Source organism: Centroberyx affinis, unplaced genomic scaffold (assembly GCF_046629955.1).
Source record: "Centroberyx affinis isolate AG114_WGS23_722 - 3 ecotype Tasmania unplaced genomic scaffold, CSIRO-AGI_Caff_v1 ptg001720l_1, whole genome shotgun sequence".
In the NCBI taxonomy this organism is placed as follows: domain Eukaryota; kingdom Metazoa; phylum Chordata; class Actinopteri; order Beryciformes; family Berycidae; genus Centroberyx; species Centroberyx affinis.
The window spans coordinates 48-16205 of record NW_027280128.1 but is presented as its reverse complement, the minus strand read 5'-3'; the positions used below and the strand labels follow the sequence as shown (position 1 = coordinate 16205).

Sequence of the window (16158 nt, the reverse complement as noted above, 5' to 3'; positions counted from 1 at the left end):
GACTACAGCCTAGAGGAAGCCTTTCTAACAGCTGGAGCAGACCATTTCACATCTAGGCTACAAAACTTTAAGTTTTCATATTTGGTAGCCTGGGTCACGTGCACAAGCTAGTTACGAGGGGCCTTCAAATTGCTGGTCTCCCATATGTAGCAATGGCGTTACATGTACACTAAATTCAAGATATAGATTGATTCAGTTTAATTTTTTGCAACAGATTTATCTCACCCCCTCCAGGCTACACTTTCCTTCATTCCACTTGGCAGTGTAGTAAACTACAAGGTTTCTGGCAGGAGATCTGTGATGCTTTATCCAAAATTAATGGAGTTACTTTTCCAATGGATCCTGAGATATGCCTTTTGGGCAACCTCTCAAATTCTAATCTTACACATAGTTATTCCATCAAGCTTACAGAAATCCTACTGGTCATTGCCAAAAAATGTATTGCAATGAAATGGAAGACAGATCTCCCATTGCCAGTTGGATTGTGGCTCTCAGAAGTGAACAGCTGCATACCTCTGGAAAAGATAACCTACTCACTAAGGAATAAGATACATCTTTTCTATAAAATATGGCAACCTTTTATCAACTACATGGAGAATCTCCCATCTCACATGACTGAATGATCATCTGCATGGTCTCTCTGTTCTCACCACACTAGTGTTGTAAAAGAACATTCTACTGTGGTTAAGGCTAACCTATCTCTCATTTGTCTATTCTCTCTCATTTGTCTGTTAAATTATTTTTGAGACATCTGCAATGTACTGTGAACGTTTTTGTATTGTCATTGTGTGGCTGTATGTGTTGTATACTTTTTGAAAAACCAAAATAAAATACTCAAAATACACAAAATAAAAATTGCTGGTCTCCCTAAGAGAAGGGCCAAGCAGTTCACAAGGTATTGTTCAGTATCTGCTATCATTGGTAGCTGCTCAATATGGAGAAGGCGTTGCTTTTTTATACCCATGAAGTGGATACTGTCTGTTATCTTTCGACCTGCCATCATTATCATCCTGTGTGTATGCAACAAAGTGGTTGCCAATTAGGCACTTATGTAACTGACTGACTCCTAATATCTGACTGCATTCATAATGTTTATGTCCTTTGTATTCCCTGTATTTATGTGGACATAAATAAGTCATTTAAGTGTGTGTGTGTGTCTGTGTGTGTGTTGGGGGGTGGGGGGGGGGGGTCTTACCTGAGTGGCCAGGCTGAGGACCTGCTGCACCAGCTCCTGGGTCTCAGATGGCTTCTTGAGGAACAGCTTGACAATGGCAGTCAGCAGAGTGAGCTGGACCTGGAAAAAGTTATTTATGTAATAAGATAATCATAATACTACCATTAACACTATCACAACATGTAATGCATCATGCACACATTAATGAAGCCTTTACACCAACTGTAGGTCTAAGAATACTTGGTAACACTTTATAATAACCATCATTAATAAATGGTAAATTGATAGTTAATTAAACTTTGGTTAATAGTTATTTTACTGTTAACAAACAATGAAATGATCATTAATAATGTTTACTAATTATTAGTAATGCTATAATTTGTTATTTTATCATTCGTTTGTGTAATATAAAATCATTTGTTTATAAATTATATATTGTATCATAGCTGATAAGAGACGGTAAAAAGGGTAAAAAGCTATGCTACAATATATAATTTATGAAATGAAACGAATGATAAAATAACATAAATTATAGCATTACTAATAATTAGTAAACATTATTAATGATCATTTCATTGTTTGTTAACAGTAAAATAACTATTAATTAAAGTTTAATTAACTATCAATTTACCATTTATTAATGATGGTTATTATAAAGTGTTACCGAATACTTTAGTGTCAATTTAACTACATTTTACATAAACAACTTCTATAAGTTGTATAAACTGGACTGTTACTAGAGTCATGCATATGATTCAACTGAACCTCAAATAAGTGCCAGTGACAAATTGGCCTTGTGCTTTCAGCTGTACCCACCTGGGTGCTCTCATCGTGGAAGCCCTCGAGGAAGCTCTCTAGCAGCTCGTCGGCGTTGTCGATCCTCTCGGCGTACTCGCCGACGATCCAGATCATGGCGGCGCGGGCGTCGGGCTCATCCAGCGAGTCCAGGTTCTCGCACAGCGTGGCGATGATGCTCTCATATCTGAGGAGGACCCAAGGCTTCAAAGGTCAGAAAGAAACCCTAGAACCGGCTTGCAGCCTCAATGTGCCGTTATGTGCTCTTTAAAAATGAGTGAATGAATTTATTTCATTTTTGATTATTTGACTATTTTTTGGTTCTCTTGTGTGTGTGTGGAGAAGGTTCAGTGTTGAGGGTAAGTTGGAAAAGAGGGTACATATTTTTATCATGCTTGTTCATCCTTAATTGTCTGACCCTCTGGAAATCAATAAATATACTTTAAAAAAAAAATAAAAAAATAAAAATGAATGGTTTGGAGGATCGGCTTGCTGAGCAAATTGCAAATTTTGGGGTAGCTGCTCCGAGAAACTACTTTTATAACCATATTGCTTATATTAAATAAAAAATTACCCCTATAAATCTCATGATTAGTCAACATTTCGCTGCCTACTTTGAATGATTTGCTGATCAGTAAAAGTCAGCAGTCTATATCAGTGGTTCTCAACGTGGGGTCCGGGGACCACCAGGGGTCCTCGAGGGGATTCCGGGGGGTCCCCAGCAAATTGATGAATTGTTAAACTTCACCATTATTTCATTTAAAAGAAGTTAATGCAATGTAGAAGAATGACTATTTTGATCATAGTTTCACCGTTATTTCTCTACCTACTTTGCAGATAGTCATGGAATTCTTCGGGGTCCTCGATATGAAAAAGGTTGAGAATCACTGGTCTACATGATGCATATTAGGATTTTGATTTACAATAATATATTCCTATGACTTAACAGCAGGTCATTTCTAGTCAACTGAGAAAGCTGATGTGAAGGATTGGTCAGTTAAGTGTTGTTGAATGCTGGGAGCTCCTCGGGGGTTCCAGCAGGAAACGTACTTGTTGGGGTACTTGCGGAAGATATCCCTGATGACCACAATAGCCTCCTGGACCACATAGTTGACCTTGGTCTGGATCAGGTCCAGCAGGGTGCTGACACAGCGCTCAGCGGATTGCTTGGGTAGGAAATAGGACAGAGACGCCATGTCATCGTGATTTGGACAAAAAGATATCACTTATTTTCTAAGGATTCCTAAGGCGGCAAACATGAGGAGGAGAGAGGAGAGACTCAGAGTGATGCTGTATACTTTCATTTTATACCAAATTGGAGCCAGGTGGGAGAATGAATTCAAATACGGAACCAAATTGACAGGAAAGGAAGTGACAGATGCAGTTTGACATCTGTTCAATAGCTGGAAAGGAGGGTACATGCACTAATAACTTCGGTTCTGAATAGCACAAAGATAAATAGATTACATAGACAGCAAATAGTCAGAAACACCACATGGGAATTGGTCAGGCAGAGGGTAGCTGGAGCTGAAGAGACGGGAGGTACACTACCCAGGAGACTGCCTTCACATAATTATATATTATCCTGGGCTTATAGAAAAACAGAAATCACTGGTAGACTTGACAGCTTTATGTACGAGTCTGTATGAGGTCTGTATGAGTGTATATTATTATGTATGAATATGGGTCAGAGGAATGAGGCCGGGCAGCACACTCGAAGCATTCCATGAAGCAGCAGATTGTGTTAGGGTTTTTTCATCATCCTGGTTATTACCCATTTACTGTTTTGCACTTTTTATCGATTTTATACCATCTGGTTTTAAATGATGGATAAAGGACTGTGGTATTTCTTACCTCGACTTTGATGGCACAGCGTCCGATGGCTCGGACAGCCTTACGTACAAAGTCAACATCCACCTCAGTGGCGTATTCCTTCAGCTCAGCCAGGACCTGCCATTGACAGAGAACAGCAGTCAAGTATACAGTATGTATACACATACACAACAACCATAAAATATCAATCTAGCACTGTGTTTAACAGATTGTTCTTATGGACTGCAGGACATTGCTGCCTAACCATATGGCAATAAATCAGTTTTTATCCAAGCATAGTTATTACATGCTAATGTGCCTCGATTAAAAAGGTTTTCATTCTGTTCAATAAACTGTTTCTAATCATGCAGGCTAGCAGCTTCATAACACAAAGTCATATATAGAGCTGTAATGATTAATCGATTAATCGATTAGTTGTCAACTATTAAATTAATCACCAACTATTTTGATAATCGATTAAATCGGTTTGAGTAATTTTTTAAGAAAAATAAGTCAAAATTCTCTGATTCCAGCTTCTTAAATGTGAATATTTTCTGGTTTCTTTCCTCCTCTATGACAGTAAACTGAATATCTTTGGGTTGTGGACAAAACAAGACATTTGAGGACGTCATCTTGGGCTTTGGGAAACACTGATCCACATTTTTCACCATTTTCTGACATTTTATAGACCAAACAACTTATCGATTAATCGAGAAAATAATCAACAGATTAATCGATAATGAAAATAATCGTTAGTTGCAGCCCTAGTCATATATACAAATATATGTGAGCTGTGAATGAATGCATCCCAACTACCATGCATGGGTTAGTTAGACCTCATACTTATTACTGGTATTAAATGCTTCTCAGACAGCTGGGAGCGCCGGGTTGGGTTTCCCCAAAATACAGGCGTGTTGTGAGATATTCCTTATTTAGACTTGTTCTTTCTGGATATATCACATCTATTCTCATGAGGATGTGGAATACGTCTTGCAAACCGAGCAGTCTAATGCCTGTCAGTCAAGGAGATGGATCTGACTGATACTCAAATATCATTATGCCTGCCAAAGTGAATTCAAAACGAACTTTGATTATTGACGTGTTGTGGATTGGCCAACAGTATAAAACTTTTACTATTATCCACATAGTGTTATTAGGTGTTAAGAGCTGGGCTCTGTGTATTCCTTGGTTGGTTCGTAACACTTTTTGGCATGCGCAGTGCTAAGAGGACTTACGGTATGCACTGTTTAATAATAATAATAATAGTAATAATAATAATAATAATAATAATAATAATAATAATAACCTTTATTTGTATAGCACCTTTCATACACAACATGCAGCTCAAAGTGCTTTACATCAATAGAAGGCAGATAGAAGACAGATAAAAAGATAAAATTCATATAAAAGAACAAGCAAAATGCATTGCATTAAAAGAAACAAATCAAGTAAAATAGAAAGACACTCCCACTTTTAGATGCACATTGTGAGTGAATCCATATGTTTTTCTTTAATTTTCTTTTCCCCTGTCCTTCCTAATTTTACTCTTGATCTGATATTTACGTCAGATCTCACTGCCCAAAGCAGACGGGAATCATAGATTCTCCTCTTGGTGACACAGAGACCGAAGAGCCCAGCATAAGGGAAATACAGTGTGCACTCGTGCACCAGGCAGTACGGTATTATCTTCTATATGAAGTTCCTATGAAGGCTTGTTTTATGTAAGGTACCTGGGCGATGTTTGCCTGGGAAGCCAAGCGGATCATGATGTCCAGTTTCTCCAGTTTCACATAGATGGGGTCATTGTACTTGACAAAGAAGACCTTGATCTCCTGCTTCAGGATCTCTGGCCTACACACATGGGACACATAATATGTTATACTGAGGGAGGACTTGATCCAAAGCAAACAACACAGAGACATTTTGGTCATGTAGTGATCGGAACCAAGTGGCGGATGCTGCATGGCGTCTTCAGGGCAAGCAAATGCATGCTTGTGTAAAAAAAAGGAAGAAATTTCACGGGGCAATAATCGAGCACAGTGAGCACAGTGCGGCCACAGACCTTTTCTGGACAATGAGGTTGATGTTCCTAAGGGCCACATACTGGACCTCGGGCTCTCCGGAAAGCAAGGTGACCAGCGGCGGGGACAGCTTCTTCAGCAGGGTGTTGTAGTAGTCCGAGTCCTTGGGCAGCAGCTCCAGAAACTTCATCAGGACCTTGACGGCTGACAGCACCACTGCCGAGTTGGCGTGGGACAGCCGGGGGGTGACACGCTCGCAGATGCTTGCAAAGTGAGTAGAAAGATGGACAATCAGTAAAGGAAACGGCGGGCAATTGGGTTGGGACAATATATCGAAATTCAATATATTGCAATACAAAAATGTGACAATATGTATTGTGGGGCAGAAAAATGAATTGTGATATTAGCTTCATTGTATTCTGCTGTGATAATCACGAATGAGACGGCTTGACCATCACAATTTCACAAGCTCTCCATCCAAATTCTATTATTTGCACTTTGTAATAGGGCTGAACAATTAATCAAAATTTTATCGAAATCGCAATATGGCCTACTGCAATTTTCAAATCGTAGGAGGTGCAATATTTGTTAAAAGGAGAAATGTGTGTCAAAATACCATTTTAAATGAAATATTGTGGTGCTGCAGAGATGTCCTGGCCTACACATCATATTCTACAGACTTAAGAAAACATCTTTGTTTGGTACAGATCCCCGCAAAAATCACACCATAATCATTTTAATACGTTTTTCAATGAAAATGAGAATGATGTAAAAATGATCATTCCCTCTAATATCGTAAATCATATCGCAATTGCACTATAAGTCAAAATAATCGCAATTAGATATTTTTTCAAAATCGTTCAGCCCTACTTTGTAATAACGTTTTTAAATTGTTTAGATTCTAGCAAGCCAACGCCATTGCTAGAAAGATTTGCGTCTCAGAAATAAACAGAATTCTGCACAGTTGGACTTTGTTGTCATTGAACTTTTATTTATTACGTTGTATCGTGGTTGTATCGAATTATTAACCCCATAACCAAATCGAATCATACCGTGAGATAAGCTTATCGTCCCATCCCTAGAGGGCAACTGAATCAACTTTGAGAATGGAAGGACTATGCAAAATTGAATGGTGGTAGTCACTGAAATGGTGTGTCATTGATGTGCCATATCCTCAAAACAGTCCGACACTGTACTACACAACATGAGGAGTGCTGTAGTAAGTGAATACTAGGGCATTGTATAAAATCATGCTCTTCGAGGTACTGCTGTCTTCATGAGAGCACAGCTCAGTACAGCGCATTCAATACTTCCAAATAAGAGTTCGATTGACTGATTGGTACCTTTGGGCCTCCCGCTCATCCTTGGGGTTGTAGTTGGACAAGCAGTCCAGGATGAAGATCTGCCCCCACTCTGTGCATTCGTTGAGGGCCGTCAGCAGCTTGTTGATGTTCTGTGGATTGAGGTCCAGCAGGTTGCTGTTGGGATGAGACTCGCTAATCTCCGACAGAGCCGCCACTGCGTTGGCCACGACCTGGAGGACGGAGGCACTCTGTGATGAGAACTTTTGAAGGAGAATTCTGATGATCCTTTAACACAGTGGTTCTCAACGTGGGGTCCGGGGACCACCGGTGGTCCTCGAGGGGGTTCCAGGGGGTCCCCAGCAAATCGATGAATTATTAAACTTCAGCATTATTTCATTTACAAGAAGTGGACACAATTGGAGAATGTAGAAGAATGACTGTTTTGATCATAGTTTCACTGTTATCTCTCTACCTACAACACAGACAGTCATGGAATTCTGGACAAAACTGTATCTAATGTGGACTAAATTAGGGTCCTTGATATGAAAAAGGTTGAGAATCACTGCTTTAACACATCGAATCAACATTAATCTACTATTGATTTTGTAAATAAATAAATAAATAAATGAATGAATGAATAGGGAATAATGGGCGACTGCAGTAACATGAGCTCCCTCGATCCTCATTTTTCTCATTTTGGGTATATAGCTAGACTCATGTAGAACTTCACTTATTGTTTATTATTTAATGTGAAAATTGCTTGCCGACACACTGAAAACACCGGACACGTGGAAGCCGTCGTAAGCCTGATACCTACCATGGGGTTGGAGTCAGCGATGAGGTCCCTCAGGGAGTCCAGGAAGCCCTGGTCCTCCACCATCTGGGCGTTGATGTCGTGAAGCTTCGCCACGCAGACGGCGGCCGTCTTCCTCACGTAGGGGTCCTCGTCCTTGAGGCACTTCCTCAGCGGCTCGCACAGGTACTCGGTGATCTTGTCCACCCGGATGCAGCCCATGGTGCGAACGGCCAGGGCCCGGATCAGAGGGTTGGGGTCCTCGCAGTCCTGGGAGAGGCAGGAAAAGGGTCCGGTAATCACAATGGGGTTTCGATCACATTTTGTCTTATGGCAAGTAGGGCTGGGCGATATGGTTGAAATCAATATCATGATAATCATAAGGATTTTTCCCGATATCAATATGCATCACGATATGGTTCATGTATGCAAAATCATGTTAATTATCAAATGAATGTTCATCTCATTGAACTGAATGGTAACGTTAGGTGTGATGTCAAACAAAACATAAATATTCAAATAATATTCCCACCATACCTCATTTTATGAGAGTTTTTAAGTAAAATTTGCTTGTCATCATCAATTCAGACAGCAGAAATGTGTGTCACGATATCAAAATTATCTTCCACTGAAAGATGATAAACGATAATATTGAATTATCGCCCAGCCCTAATGGCAAGGGTCCCACTGTGGCCCTGATGTAAACATACATGGCTTTCCATAACTAAGTTAGAGCACCTCTAAGACCTAAACATTTTATTCCTTCCTGTTTTTCAGTCTAATTTCTGCTACAGTTGGGCTTAAAGTGGAGAAAAACTGCTGAAAACGATCATCGAATGTAATGAATGTGTGAAGCAAGTAGGGCTGAACGATTTTGAAAAAATATCTAATTGCGGTTATTTTGACTGATATTGCAATTGCGATATGATTTGCGATGAGGGAATGATCATTTTTACATCATTATTCTCATTTTCACTGAAAAACACAGTAAAATGATTATAGTGTGATTTTTGCGGGGATCTGTACCAAACAAAGATGTTTTCTTAAGTCTGTAGAATATGATGTGTAGGCCAGGACATCTCTGCATCTATTTCATTTAAAATGGTATTTTGACACACATTTCACCTTTAACAAATATTGCGCCTCCTGCAATTTGAAAATTGCAGTAGGCCATATTGCGATTTTGATCACATTTTGATTAATTGTTCAGCCCTAGAAGCAAGTTGTAAAATTCTGCTATATTCCTGTAAAGTGGCCGTTTGTAAAATTCCCTGATAGTCCCTGACTTCCCCAGAGAATTTATCAAATTCCTTGTCTGGAATACACCTCTCAAAACTGCATGATGTTCCAGAAGTTCCATGGCCAGTGGGAATCCTGTATAGGGAAACTATGGGAGCCGACGGCTAGTGGTGTCACAAGCACTGAAGAAGTCACATTAGTATCCCAGTCCATCTTACCTTGACAAAGCTGTTGACAGCCATGATGGCCATGTCAGGCTGGCTCTTGGCATAGTTCATCAAGTAAAGGTAGACCAGCTTCTTCAGCTCTAGGTTGTCGGTCTGCATGCAGTTCACCACATCTGGGAACAAAGAGCTGAAGGCAAAGCAAGAGGATTCAGACAGAATGGCTGAGGCTTTTAGGCTGTTTCTTTCACCCTGAGTTCACACTGGGAGCACGATCAACAAGTCACCGGCCGTCCATTAATTTCCTATAGAGCTGAGCGACCGGGGAAACTCAGCCGTCAACAGCCAATCAGATTTCTGTGCTTCCTTGTTTCACTAATGATGTGATTTCATTTCATCAACAATCTGCCTGTTAAGTGCAAAATGGACAAGAAGTTGATTCCAGCCATTCAAGGCTTCCCAGTTCTGTACAAATTTTATTTTAAAGACTAAAGAAATAAACATTCAAAAACAATGCTTGGAGAACAGTAGCAGACAAGTAGGTAAGCTCTGAAGTAATTTTATTGATTTAATTCTGTTTATTTTCAATTAATGCTACCTACTTGGCGTTTGCTTGCTTGCTAGCTATGTTAACTCTTCAAAATGTTGTAACGCTATGAAACGCAATGCCAAAACAGCAAAAAAAAAAACATAATTTGACTTTGTAGCTGCATGAGTACACTACAAAGATGCAACCAGAGCGTCTCACACCACCTGCACATCGGTCAAGACAGAGCCACCCATCAACTAAGTTGCTCAGAGTGTGAACGCGGGGTAAGAGAAATTAGACATCATCAAGGTTCAAGAAGAAAATAAGAGCCTATATTGGAACTCAAAAGCCTTAAATCTCTGGAAAAAGATGATAAACATGTTATTAGACTGTTCAAGTTAAAATGTTCGGCTGTACCTGACGTCCTTGCCCACAGTCATGGCAGCAATGACCTTCTTTACCGCCTCTTTCCTCTTCTCCTTCTTCTCATTGTTCAGCTCTGCCTTCAGCTCAAAGATTTCCCCTGGAACAGGAGGCACACTGTGAGCGCTAGCAGCGGCCATCTGGACTATTCAGCCAGATATCCCCTTTTTTTTTTTTAGCTTTGCCATGAAGAGATGTGGACTTGATTTAGAGGTTTAGCAGGGGGTGGGACTTCAAGTCAGGGGAAACCTTGACAGAAAACGCTTTCATTTTCTTACAACATCCCAGATGACTATCTTGTTAATCCACCAAGGTTTGAATTACAAAAAAACAACAATTTAACACAGCTTCTTGTAGACAAGGCTATCGACTGAACTGAACCATGCCTATGTGTAGTGGTAGACGTGGACCTTTGACTAATGAATATGAAAATCAATAATAAATTTACAGCAACAACCACCCGAACGCCAAAGGGCAAAGACAGCCAGTGATAAATCAAAATGTGATAAATCCATAAGAGTATCTGATCGATGAAAGATGGGACTTTGCGTTCTTCAATGCAGAGTGATATGATTAAATGTCAAACAGCAGTGGACCTCAGAATGCTTTCATTGGCCAATCAGAGCTGAGTATTCAACTAAGCTGTGAAATAAGTCATAACAATCAATGTGTAATATTATTTGCATTTTATTACAATGCGCTCACATTCTAATTTTGCCCAATACAGGGTTCCTACACATTTTCAATTAAAAAATTCCATACTTTTTCCAGACCTTAATTTGTTTTGAAGATTTTGTCTGGTGTTCAATATGATTTACGCAGATAGACATCTTGCCCCTGCTAACTAGGTCATATCACTGTATAGATGAAGATTGTTCTTCACAGAGACAAATATCACAATATGTGAGATGATTGGCAGGGTTCCTACACGGTTTCCATTTTAAAATTCCATATTTTTCCCAGACCCTATGTTCTTGACCGGATTTGATTTTGGTTGGTATTTGATATAATGCATGCTGACAGTGGCTGGGTAATAAGAGCGTCCCTCTATCTGAACATTATTCTTCACATCAACAAAAACTGTGGACTCAGAGTGGCTCTACAACAACATAAAAGCTAGAATTATGTGTGTATCGGACCTGAACCGCAACATTTTCCATACTTTTCCAGACATTTTTTTAAATTCCCAAACTATTCAAGACCTGGAAATGATCAAATTCATTTTTAATACTTTTCCAGACCTGTGTAGGAACCCTTTAAGGAACCATTAAGAGAAATTCTGCACTAGCCAGACTGAAAATGACTAGCAAACAGGCTAGTCAGATTTGGTGTACGGTGTTGGCCACCACTTCCTTCCCTACTCACCTTTTTTGTTTGTTGTGAAATATTTGGAGTCCGTCATGACTGCGGCCCTTGAAGTCTGTGGAAGAGAAATACGTTGAATTAGTCCGGGAGCAAAAAATATATTCAATTTGAGCATGATACATTTTGTCCAACACCAAGACAAACCTTAGTTATGAACAGAATTGCATAAAACTTTGTGGAAACTTTAGCCATGGGGCAAGGAACAACTGATTCACTTTTCATGCCAATTGGCCAAAGAGGGGCGTGGCAGTGGGTGTGGCTTCTCATAAAAAGGCATATTACTACAATGTAACATACTACCATACAACTTGGCTTCATATTTTGGATAGTATAAAATTGTTAAGAGTGCATTAGAACAGTGATTCTCAAGCTTTTTCATATCAAGGACCCCTAATTTAGTCCACATTAGAGCCACGGACCCCCATTTGATGAGATTTTGTCTCTGAGACCTAAAGTGAAATCCACACAGGGGTTGGCTACAATATGAAAGGTATTCCAATCCACTGATAGAAAATACCATCTGGGATTTTTTGATCAAATGAAGAGAGCAGACTTTTTTGTGGTCCATTTCCCTTCCATACTAGCTGGAGAATTTTAAAGGAAAATCCCCCCCACACAGTTATATATCATCAATATGTGGTGTTCAATGCATTTCAAGAGTTATTTTGTGATGAAGTGTTGTAATTTGACCTTTTTACTGTCTCCACTTTCCCTCAACCTGCCTCGCCCAGTTCAACTTCAGTTAGAGATTTCCTACATTTCCCAGAATGCCTTTCGGCATCTTCCAGGGAACTGGCTTATTGCTGCATTCAGCCGTTGGTTTTATGTGTAAGGTGGAGAGAGCAGTAATGATAGTGATAGTAACAGCAAGAGGGTGAGTTTTTCCAGTTGAATGGCTGAACTGCATTATGAACTATTGAGAAAATTGGTATCTATTCCTCTGCAACCATGAATTTCTCCCTGTGTGATTGCCAGTGCAAAATGGTGAGTCTAGTCTGGCAAGCCCTTTCTCTTGTTTTCATTGAAAATGTTTCTCCTATCAAACTCCACTGTAGCTGCGCTGGAAATCTCTTCATGTGATATCACACCAGTTGGGGAGAGAGAACTGCTGAATTTGTGATGTCACTGGGATGTAAAATCAGGGGCTGCTCCATAGACAATGAATGGAGCAGTGACTTTTTGTGGAGCTAGAGTTGCCACAACAAAATTCCATCTCAAAAAAAAAAGTCACTACCCCATGTATTGTCTATAGAGCAGTGTCATCCCAGTGACATCACAAATTCAACGGTTACTTCTCCAGTTTCTCGCTTTAAGAAAAAAAATGGTGCATGTTCGCAAGTATTGAAGGAACAACATATGTGAATTCTTAAAATGGGCGGCATTCCCCTTTAAGTGTTTTAGGGTGGATTTAGGGAAGTCGAACAGGGCGCTTACGTTAGTGTCCCTAACGTTTAAGACGCATACATAGACCGTATTATCAATAAATAATGACCAGCTGACCTCTAAAACGTTACACAGTCCGTTTTTGTTGTCATGAAATTAGGTATACAGGTGTTAGAGGTGCTATTTAATTCAGTACAGCGTTAACCAAAGATAGGAAAACGTAAACCGTCAGAGCGGTAACAATTTTGACATGTGAATACGCATATGAAACGATTCCATAGCCGCACTCTACATTAATCTCGTCCATTTCCGTAAGTTAAAATGAGACGTCAGTTTAGTGTTGTGTCTATGGAGTTGTGATTACGTTTGACCTACCACGTTACATTTAAACTACACTCGCAACTACCCGTTCACTTTGCTAGCGCTAGCTGACGTTAACCTGCTCCATGCAAAATACATTGGTGTATTGGAGATGACTCGAGAATTACGTTAGCCAGAAATTATACACGCAGTCAAGTGTAAAGTTACGAGTGTTTTCTAGCTTTTCCACTCGGCTGTGACCTACAGAGCAGTGAAAATCTGACATGAAAATGGAAGGACTGCCGAGCGGCCCAGCTTCGGATGCTGACGGTAATGTTAGCTAACGTTAGCTGGTTAGCTAGCCGACGCAAAAGCATTTTGTGAACGAAATCATGTATGAACAACAATATAGAAACTAGGAACTGTAAAAGATTTCAGATACTCACTTTGATGTATTGGCAACCTTAAAATACCAGTGGGTGCAGGATGCTGCTTGGTGGTCGCTGTCTGGAGGAAGATGGAGAATCCTGGCTGTGATGGTGCGTTCAACTACCGTGGGAAATCGGATAACTTCCCGGTTTATTTAATGTGAAACAGTCGGCAGAACGGGGAAATATGGGAAAGAGGGCAGGCGAAACAACATACTGCAGATCAGACTGGACTCAAACTAGAAATAGATCACCATTCATAATCATACGTTAGTTTGATATCCAACTCTACAAACTGTGATGTGATTGAGCTTTCACTTTTTGTTGAGGAAGGTATTTTGTGCATCATAAGGCAATATTATATTGACCTACTGTGATTCATAGTTCGAAAAAAAAAAAAAAAAGCAGTTGAATGTACTTGTAATTCTCAATGACTAAGTATCATGGTCGAGTCCATCAAGGGATTCATTAGTTTGCGAGTTTGCCTTTAAGGCCCCCTCGTAAATCCTACATTCCCCCTATGATATTGCCAATGGCACATGAAGCAGCTGGGTGGGGCGTGACAAGACAGCAACATAACAGACAACATGCAGTTTTGATAGAACCATCAAAAGAGGAACAAGTCCATGCTCATGAAGTTGGGCATACTGTTGCATGAGATTTGGTGAAACTACCTCATGTCCTACCAATATGCTTGGTATTTCCATCGTAATTAGTACTGAAGGACTGGCAGCCTATTGTTTATTCTCGCTTAACATTAGTCCAGTCCTATGAAAATTAAATTACATATTCAGTAGACATTGTATTCTATGGAAGCCCATTTCCGCCAGTGTGATGAAAAAAACGGTCCTGTAAGTCATTATGAGAAACTTTCTCAAAATAATGACTTAGTAACTCAAAATAATGAGAAACTTTCTCAAAATAATGACATAGTATCTCAAAATGACGACTTAGTATCTCAAAATGAGAAACTTTCTCAAAATAATGACATAGTATCTCAAAATAATGACTTAGTATCTCAAAATAATGAAACTTTCTCAAAATAATGAGAAACTTTCTCAAAATAATGACATAGTATCTCAAAATAATGACTTAGTAACTCAAAATAATGCCTTAGTATCTCAAAATAATGACTTAGTATCTCAAAATAATGACTTAGTATCTCAAAATAATGAAACTTTCTCAAAATAATGAGAAACTTTCTCAAAATGACATAGTATCTCAAAATAATGAGTTAGTAACTCAAAATGAGAAACTTTCTCAACATTTTGACTTAGTATCTCAAAATAATGACAAACTTTCTCAATATTTTGACTTAGTATCTCAAAATAATGAGTTAGTGTCTCAGAATAATGAGAAGTCATTATTTTGAGAAAGTTTCTTATTATTTTGAGATACTAACTCATTATTTTGAGATACTAACTCATTATAATGACTTACAGGATCTTTTTTTTTCTATCACACTGGCAGAAATGGGCTTCCATAGATATTCATCATATCAACTCAAAAAATTAATTTCTTACTGGTATACCATGGAAGTCAATAGTAAATTGGAGCATTTAAATGTCTATTCCTGAATAGTTTGACTAATCTTAGTAAACATTCTATTCAAAAATGGTATACATAAAGTGCCTTGATTTTCAGAATTTTATCTTCAACTTTGAATTTGTGAAAATTTTTTGAATTCTGCCCTTAGCTTGGCATTGATGTAGAAGCACGGTGTGCTACATTTAACATGTGTAATTACTAATTGGAAGACTTCTAGAGTTTGATAGCTGGGACATTTCAAAGCCAAAAGGTTTTTCACGGCTCACTTTGGGTGGCACTAAAGAGTTTCATAAGAGGTGCGGAGACATGAAAAGGGAAAAAAAAAAAAAACTGCAATGGGTTTTGAGATGCTGACATTTTCTCTTGAATTCAGGAAAAAGGTACAACATATAGGTAAAAAAAAAAATCTTTATTCCACTATGTTATCTCAAAGATTTCTGCAGTAAAGTTTTCTGAGGTAAGGCCCACTGTCTGCATGAAGTCTGTACAAAGAATGCAATGCTTGGTGATTACATACTTAGTAGGCATATTGGCTTTGCTAGCTATTCATTACCCCAGAGATTCATATTTTACCTGCATTATCACCCTTCCCTAGCATGTTAGCCAGTAGGGCTGAACGATTTTGAAAAAATATCTAATGGCAATTATTTTGACTGATATTGCAATTGCGATATGATTTGCGATACTAGAGGGAATGATCATTTTTACATCATTATTCTCATTTTCATTGAAAAACCTATTAAAATGATTATGGTGTGATTTTTGCGGGGATCTCTACCAAACAAAGATGTTTTCTTAAGTCTGTAGAATATGATGTGTAGGCCAGGACATCTCTGCAGCACCACAATATTTACTTTAAAATGGTATTTTGACACATTTC

At 39.0% G+C, this 16158-nt stretch overlaps 1 protein-coding gene across 1 annotated transcript in view; it reads right to left on the bottom strand.

Moving 5' to 3' along the window:
- LOC139651717 (AP-1 complex subunit beta-1-like) overlaps window positions 1-13832 on the bottom strand; it is a 31221-nt gene extending 17389 nt beyond the window's left edge. The window contains 12 exon segments of the mRNA XM_071528731.1: window positions 1196-1294; window positions 1991-2156; window positions 3020-3135; window positions 3824-3919; window positions 5512-5632; window positions 5844-6065; window positions 7146-7336; window positions 7924-8169; window positions 9357-9492; window positions 10249-10354; window positions 11620-11674; window positions 13749-13832. Of these exon segments, the coding sequence (XP_071384832.1) occupies window positions 1196-1294; window positions 1991-2156; window positions 3020-3135; window positions 3824-3919; window positions 5512-5632; window positions 5844-6065; window positions 7146-7336; window positions 7924-8169; window positions 9357-9492; window positions 10249-10354; window positions 11620-11656 (1536 nt within the window). The 5' untranslated portion in view covers window positions 11657-11674; window positions 13749-13832.
- Between the last annotated feature and the right edge of the window lie 2326 nt (window positions 13833-16158).